At 45.5% G+C, this 8,526-nt stretch overlaps 1 protein-coding gene across 1 annotated transcript; it reads left to right on the top strand.

Moving 5' to 3' along the window:
* The first annotated feature begins 789 nt into the window (after positions 1 to 789).
* Snrpb (small nuclear ribonucleoprotein polypeptides B and B1) lies at positions 790 to 8,222 on the top strand. Its single transcript, XM_052183607.1, has 7 exons — positions 790 to 922; positions 2,892 to 3,043; positions 4,613 to 4,724; positions 6,078 to 6,230; positions 6,673 to 6,811; positions 7,118 to 7,243; positions 7,930 to 8,222. The coding sequence occupies exons 1-7, from the start codon at positions 920 to 922 to the stop codon at positions 7,938 to 7,940; spliced, it is 696 nt and encodes a 231-aa protein (XP_052039567.1). The 5' UTR covers positions 790 to 919; the 3' UTR covers positions 7,941 to 8,222.
* Positions 8,223 to 8,526: the final 304 nt, after the last annotated feature.

The raw sequence follows: 8,526 nt of genomic DNA, 5'->3' as shown, positions 1-8,526 counted from the left end.
GCACATCGTAAGTATGCATATGTAGAAAACAGCATACTGTTTTCTTAGCATAATTTGGGGGGTTACTCGGAGTCTTGGAAGGTATGCCCCTCCAATAACGAGGGGACTACGGTTTAGCATGCCAGATAGCTATCAATATTAAAGAGAAAACAAACAAACAAAAAACAAGCAAAAAGTAAGCATGAGGAGCCTGAGAAAGTTGCAATTTTCTTTCTAGAAAGGATGGTCAGGAAAGTCCTCACCAGGACTGTCATGTCTGTTTAAATCCTAGAGGTAAGGGCGTGAGGGTGTGCATATACCTGCGAGTGAGTCTAGCGCTCCTGATGAGACAAAAGCAAATGCAAAGAAACATTCCACGCCACAAGAGAAAAGCTAGCTCAGTGGTTTCCTAGATGAGTTCACAAGAGTGCTGGGTGAGAACTGGGGTGCCGGGACACCGGCGTGTAAAACAAGCGGAAACTTAAGCTGGGAAGGTGCATGTCCTATTGAGGATCCAAGGCTTTCAGTTCGATGTTTGCCACCTAACGTAATGCTGTTCGCCAGCACCTGGTACTAAGAACGCAGTGGGTAGGAAGATCCGAAGCTCAAGACACAGTGAGACCCCGTCTAAAGCAAAGCAAAACGAGGAGGAAAAGCCCACTAAAATCAAAACAAAGAGGGGAGGGGGAACTCCACCAAAAACAAAACAAAACATAAATACTAAACAAACTGTCAGCTGAGCAGACTAATGCTCCGCCCCCTAATTGGCATGCAGAGACCGGAACTCCAGGGCTGAGGCCGGACCGGAAGTAGCTTCACAAGCGGCGGCATTTTGCAGGCTGCATTTCCGTTAGCGGCGGCGGGAATCCAGCTGCTGGCTGGCGAGTAGGCCTCTGTGGAAGCGAATCCGGCGGGAATCTGAGCCATCCAAGCCGCCACCATGGTGAGAAGGCGCGGGCTGGCCACAGGGAGCTCGGGGGTGCTCAGTGGGGTGGTAGCTGGCGGCGTCTGTGGGTTGGAACCGAGCGGTCCACGGCGGGGAAGGTCGGGGGTGGAAGCCGCTTAGTTCCAGCGCTCAAGGCCTGGACTTGCCGTGAGGCTGCACCCGGGTAGAGGGGAAGGTCCCGCCGACCGGGGGACCGAGGCCGATGTGCGACCGTCAAATGTCGCACGGAGCCACGGCGGTTTCGGTTCCGTGGCCTCGGTAGCCTTAGACTTCTGCTTCAATGTGTGCCCGGGCTTTTGTAGCAGGCGCGAGCCTCGGGCAGACCGGGGAGCGCCGGGCGAGGCGGAGGAATAGTGGAGGTCACGGCCGGACACCGGAGTCTAGCAGCGGAGGGCGGGGGCGGGGAGGAGAGTGTTTGCAAGTAGAGCGCGACCTTGCTACTCATGTGTTTATGTTGGGGTGTGTCGGGCGCTGGGACGGGCACCCTGAAGTAAGACTTGCCTTCACTCGGGTCAGCTGCTGGCCTGGCAGTCGTCATGTAACTCACCATGGTGGCTCAGCATTAGGCAGAAGTAACGGCAGGGGGAGGGGCGAGGACACTTTCTCCGGTAGGTGGGCCCGCGTCCACAGCTGACTCCCAAGTGATTGTTTAGGGGGCACCCGACTCCCCCTTTGGAGGGAGGGTTAGCAATCTGGAGAACTGCAAAGCCGTAGCCAGGAAGTTTCCAGGAGCCTGGTGACCGAAGGCTCAACCTTGCTTTTTCCTGTTGGTAGTAAAATAGCGCTGCAAGAGTTTTTCACAGGCTTAATGTACTTAAGTTTCTAAAGGTCAGCCAGGAAAAGTGGCCATTGCTTGAAATCTCTGCAATTTCTGTACTCAGAAGGCAGAGGATCCTGATTTTGAGATTAGTTTTGGCTACAGAGCAAGTGTATCCAAAATGTATGGAATATCTCTAAAACATTACTCTAGTTGTGTAGCTGAAGAAACCCGAGGTGGTGAAACAGGATATCGCTTTTTCTGTTTTGTTTTTTGAGAGTTGACTGAAGCAGGCACTTACTTAATCTTCAGCCGGAGTAGCTTATTTTATTAGTAAAAATGAATGACACTGGGTCCAATTTTGAGGATCAAATGAAGCACACAATCCCTTTCAAGGGCCTGGATATACAGGGAGTATCCAATCAAGTATTAGCAGTTACTAGGCAAATAGACCGATGTACACTGATCTCCGGGAACAGAGTTAAGGTGATTAAGCAGAAAACACAATCTGGGTCTTAAGGTTAGGGCTGGGTAAATACCAGTTAGGCAGGTAGGAAGCCGATGTCTTTCTAAGAGAGACAGGTACTTCTGTTCCCCTTGGGATTTGTATAGGCTCCTTCTTTATTTTTTTTGCAAAGTTACATTGAAAGCCAGGAAACTTTTTGCTGTTATTAAAAATTAAGGGCAATAAGTTATATATCAGAGTATTAAGTATCCAAACTAATTAACACTAGCCCAGAAAAGTTAGCCCTGTTACACAAAGCCCTGGAGGCACACTAACCAATTCTTGATCCTAGGACTCCAATTCTTGCTTCAGAGCTGATTCACTTTCTGGTCATAAGCTTTTCCTTAAGTGGGTTTTTAGTGGCAGTTGGATTCCAGTTCTTAGTTGTTTTGATGGATTTAGATGTCCATAGCACTGAGTCTGCCATTTAGTATGGATGGATTTGGTTAATTTGTAGACACTACAGTCTCCTGAGACAGACACACATAGGCAAAGTCATTATATTCTGAGGAAGGTCACTCTTAAGGGAAGGGAGAATAGTAGGTTATTGGGCAGCAGCCTAGGCTGAAGTGGTGGGGAGATTCTCAGGTGAAGACTGGAAGACAGCTGAAAACTGTTGAGAGATTAGTCTGTGGTGGAAGAGGGGGTGCAGAAGTGAGAGTGCAGAAGCGCTGAGCTGCCCTGATGCCTGTTCCTCCTCACAGACGGTGGGCAAGAGCAGCAAGATGCTGCAGCACATTGACTACAGGATGAGGTGCATCCTGCAGGACGGCCGCATCTTCATCGGGACCTTCAAAGCCTTTGACAAGCACATGAATCTGATCCTGTGTGACTGTGATGAGTTCAGGAAGATCAAGTAAGGAGAAGGCTGTTGGGCGGGAGAAGGAACTGGAGGCAGTGGATGGGCTGGGCGGGCCAGGTCTGGGATGGTGGCGCAGCCCGTGTTCTTACTTGCGCATCTGCTTTTGGCGAGTAACTTAAATGGGACGTTGGCCGCTAAGACATCCTCCTTAGTGCAGCAAACCTTGCTCTGAGTCTAGCACAGTGGAGTTGGTGAGGAGGGCTGCTAGGCTTTTACTACTCTGATCTTGTGTGCCCCTGGGTACTGGGGTAAAGGGCTCTCATGTTCTCCCCACAGGTGTGTGAGGGGGGAGAGCTTGCTTTTCTGGCCTCATTACCTATTTGTAAAGCTGTAGCCTAAAGGCTCCCCTAATGCGGCCTGGTCTGAGACTGCTTTCAGAAGCCTCTGGCCCCCTTCAGGGTAAGTGCTCTGCTCCCTTGTGGGCTTGGGGCCAGTCGTTTTTGTTCCAATTTTCTAAAAAAAAAATATATATATATATATAGAGAGAGAGAGATATTTTTTATCTAATTTGCTGCAGTTCTGTAAGTTACTAGCTAACTCAGGCCTGTTAAACAAAGTGGTCTATTTCAGTCCTGTTTTATACGTCTTGAGGCTCAGCAGGTGGTGAGCCTTGTCATATGACACTCTAGTCTCATGCAGCATTCATATTACAAACTGACTGAATTCCTCCAAGTTCTTTTTGAGATTGTTTTCTTTTGTGACCCAAGATCAAGTATAGAATAAGAGGCCCTTGAGTGGGGGCCAGCAGATCAGTGTGGAATTTCATTTGAAAAAACGAAACTGATTTTCTGGTTTAAAAAGAAATGTTGCAAAATGTTTTTTAAAATAAAGTTAATGAGAAAACTTGACTACCTATTTTTTTATCCGTTATGAAAAGCCAATATAGGCTTATTTAACAAGCCACTATGAGCTGAAAAAGGGAAAAAATAAAATAAAATTGTCTTTTTAAAAATCAAGATATTTTGTCTTTGGCTTCTTGCTCCCATCTTGTAGTTAGTTTTCCTAGTTTGCACTCATCGAATTCATTGCCTGGTGGTGTGTTTGGGGTGGGCTCTGGTGTGAGGGCATCCTTGTGAAACGACAACAGCTGTGTGTGTGTGAGGAATCTCTTCCCTCTCTTCCTTCTGTTTTTCACATAAGGCGAACAGTAGAGTTGTAGGCTTTGAGGTTGAATTGTGCACTGAGTGGGTGTGGAACCAGTGACATTCACTTTTGATAAAGAATTGTTTAGCCTGCTTCTTTCTGTGAAACCTTAAGCTGAAGGGAGGGAACAAGGTAATAGCTAAGACAACCAGGAAAGGATCTGCCATTGCTGTGGAAGCATCTTTGCCAGGGCTGGACTTTCTTGCTGCTTGTCCTGTTTCTTCTTGGCATGGTAGAAAACAGCTACCATATGATCTCCACATGAGATCACTTAGCCTGCGATACTGTCCAGAGGACCTGTTTTTAGAAAGTTTATATGCCATTGTCAGATTATGTAACAGCCAACCTTGGTGGTTCCTAGACAAGTTCCCTACCTTCTAATACTTGCTTTTTTTTTCTTCTAAAAAAATTCAATTTTAGGCCAAAGAACTCCAAACAAGCAGAAAGGGAAGAGAAGCGAGTCCTTGGTCTGGTATTGCTTCGAGGGGAGAACCTGGTCTCCATGACAGTAGAAGGGCCTCCTCCCAAAGATGTAAGTCCTTCCAGAATACCTGACAAAGGGAGGCCCTCATGGGAGCCAGACTCTGTTAGATACCCTGGCCATGCACCCCCTTTACAGATAATAAATGAATTCATAAAGTGAGTGGAGAGACAGCTAGAATTTGTGGCTTTAACCCCCACCCCGCTGCCTGAGGCCATACAGGTCACTTAGCAGTTCTGTATATATATGCAACAACAATTAGTGAAAAGGGGGAGGAAAGGGAAATGGACAACTGTAATTATAATCTCAAAAAAAATAATATAATTAGCAGACCTGCTGGGGACTGTGGTACAAGCCTTCAGTCCCAACAGAGGCAAGTGGCTCTATGATTTCAGGGCTACATAGTAAAACCCTGTCTCAAACAAAAACAATAAAACAGCTTCAGATAATAGGATTTATGAATGTTTTGTTTGGTAGTTACAGAATATTAGTATTATTTATTACCTGTGCAACAGGGATGTCAGTGTTTTATTAAATCATTATAAGAGGTTTTTAGTTTGCTTTTTGAAAATTATCCTTACCTTATGGATGAAATAAACTTGAGTTTTAAAAAGCTTACCTAAAATGTCATAGCTAGTAAATGGTAAACCTGACATTTGAACCCAGATGTACTTGGTTCTCTAAATACCAGCTATGTTTATAAATAGAGTTCTCTAAAAAGAACCTAGCCAAATTTGTTTTCTCTTTTAAGATATTACCAACCAGGAGAATATTCTTAGCTTGTATTTATGCGTGTGTGCATATGTTTTAGTTTTTGCCATGTTTGAGTTGAACCCAGGGCATCATGTATGCTGCCAAACACTCTGTCAAAGTTGTAGCTTCAGCTCCCATGTTTATTTTTATTCACACACATGGTTTACATGAAAAATATTTTGCTCTTTTAATTTTTATAAATATGTTTAGTTACCCTCTTGCTTTGCTTGAAGTCCTGCTAATGACTTTCAGATAGCCTCTCAAGTGAGTGTAGTTTATCTCACTCAGTTCATTATTTTAAACTCTACAGTCTCTCTCATTTGTAAATGTGTATAAGAGGTGTTGTTTGGCCACTGTCACTTATGCGTCTGTTGCGAGGTAATGCTTACTAATAGAGTCTTAAGCTTTGACTCTGGCTTTTATTCTCATGGGAATGAATATAGCTATTGAGTGGCAAGCTTCTCTAGATCTAATTTTTTTTAAGGGGTGATAGGATTGTCTTGCATGGAGGAGGAATGGTGTTAGTATATATAGTTAGTGCTGTTTAGATGCCTTATATATCTGAGAGGTATAGGCAGTGCTGTTCTAAAAATGTACTTAGAATTCTTGAAGGCACTGAGCATTTCAGCATCTTCCTTTATTTTTTTTCAGACTGGCATTGCCCGAGTGCCACTTGCTGGAGCTGCTGGGGGACCGGGCATTGGCAGGGCAGCTGGCAGAGGAATCCCTGCTGGTGTCCCCATGCCCCAGGCTCCTGCAGGACTTGCTGGGCCAGTCCGAGGGGTTGGAGGGCCATCCCAACAGGTGAGGTATTGGAAGATTACCAGTTTCTGGTAGCCAAAAGGATAAGGGAGACTCCACAGCTTGGGGAAGAGTCCAGAATGACCAGTCTCATGGGAGTCATGATTGTCAGGCTTATTGTGTGAAGGGATGTACAAAAGGTATTCTAGTCAACTGAATTTAGAAGAATTTTCCAATGACATCTCTCTTTCCATGTCATCAGTTTTAATCGAAATTACAAGTGTAAGTGGGAATAACTTTTACCAAGTTAGATTGGGAAACCTTAATATTAATGTCAGGCCAAGAGGCTGGGAGTTGAACATCCAGGCTTCCTGATTCCTGATAGATGATTTTACATGAAAGTCGAATGGCATGAGCTGTAGCTTTAGGAGCTTGATGCTCGGGGCAGTTGGGGAGAGAGTAGGAAGATGTACTGGATAGTGCTTTAATTTCTTTGTTTCCTTAGGTGATGACCCCACAAGGAAGAGGCACTGTTGCGGCTGCTGCCGCTGCAGCCACAGCCAGTATTGCAGGAGCCCCAACTCAGTACCCGCCTGGTCGTGGGGGTCCTCCACCACCTATGGGCAGAGGGGCCCCTCCTCCAGGTGAGTATCATTACCAAAGGACACTAGTACTAACTAGTCACAAAATGCCTTAGCTGGATTCATGATGAAATAGATCCTTGACTGAAACTGATGATGGGTTTGTGTAATTAAGCAGGATTACTCTGAGATCCAGCCTGGCTGACTGACTGGGGAACTAGCTGGGCAAGCGCCATTAGGCCGCCACTCTGGCTCAAGGGCCACTTTGCTTGTAGAGGCTGAGAGGATGGACTCGTCCTCTGACTTGGTAGACAGCTTTGTATGTTTCCTTCCATCTTTTAGAAAGTCACCTGAGCTTTTCTCTTTCAGGTATGATGGGCCCACCTCCTGGCATGAGGCCTCCCATGGGTCCTCCAATGGGGATCCCTCCTGGCCGGGGAACTCCAATGGGCATGCCACCTCCTGGGATGCGACCTCCTCCTCCAGGCATGCGAGGCAAGTGCCTAAACACTTCTTTTGGTTTCTTTTCCTAGAATTTGCTAGGGTAGGAACTGGAGGTTTGCTTTAGACCACATCCATTTTGGGCCTCAAATTTAGGGAAATGAGCTCTTGGAGGGCAGCTGTGTCCAGAAAATACAAGGAGAGGTAAGCATTTAACTGGTTGGCCTTGCCTCTCTCGTGGAGCAGAGGCGTGTGCATTGCTCAACCCAGAAGCTCTGACATAAGATGAGAGTGTCTGAGATCGCAGTAGAGACTGTCCTGATGCCATTGACTAATTTAAGAGAATTTCTTTTGCTGGGATGGTGGCCCATGCTTTTAATTTCAACACAAGGAGGCAGATGGATCTCTGATTTGAGGCCCGCCAGCTCGTGAGACTCTTTCTCGCTCCCCTCCCCTAAAAGCCCAGAGGCATCTTGACTACCAGCCCTGTGTTCTTCCATGAAGTCATCATAGTAGGTCTTAAATAATGGTCAAGTTTTATGACCATTTTATTTTATGTCTGATTTTGCATTTGCAGTTTTTTTTTTTTTCAAACTGCCCTGTCAACTCCAGGAATGTCTCCAATTAGCACTGTATGTCCCTGTATTCACTTGATAGCTACTTGATGAGTCAGGAAGTTGGGGGCTTGAGTTTATAAATCAGGTACTGACTAAAAACTTTTTTTTTTTTTTTTACTTTAGGTTTGCTTTGATCTTCACACCGAATTATGTCAGTAGTTCCGAGGAGACGTGGACCCTGTTCCCCAGGGTCAGGTCACCACAGACCTGTTTGTTATGCTGTTCATGGAATCTCACTGGACTGTCTGGTTTCCCTTTCAGGGCTCCCTCCTGGGGGAAATGTGCCCTCCAAGGCCCTAGACTCATCTTGGTCCTCCTTAGCTCCTTGCCTGTTTCCCAAAAGGCTGTACATAGTCCTTTCTTTCTGTGGCCTATGAAGCTGGTTTATAATAAACTAAGAGACAGTTATACATCCATTCGGTACATTCATTTGTCTTTAGAGTGCCTAATAGTTAGAAAAGGTTACCTTGGAAATTTTAACCCTACTTTTAGCTGTTTCCCACTAATATTTTACTGTTTGAACTAAGAAAATTACAATGGTGAATCAGAGTAAAGCTTTTTGCCTATCAAATGTAAAGATCAGTTTGAGGAAATAAGCTGTTAAGTGTTATATCCCTTGGATAGGCAGATTTTTATGAAACAAACACTAAAAGTGAGAATGCACTTGAGGAGTTCTGGGTGGCTACTGTTTGACTTTGTCTCAGGGCTGCACAGTACATG

The sequence above is a fragment of the Apodemus sylvaticus genome, chromosome 5, assembly GCF_947179515.1.
Source record: "Apodemus sylvaticus chromosome 5, mApoSyl1.1, whole genome shotgun sequence".
NCBI classification, from domain to species: Eukaryota; Metazoa; Chordata; class Mammalia; order Rodentia; family Muridae; genus Apodemus; species Apodemus sylvaticus.
The sequence above is the reverse complement of the archived record's forward strand: the minus strand, read 5'-3'. Positions and strand labels throughout refer to the sequence as shown.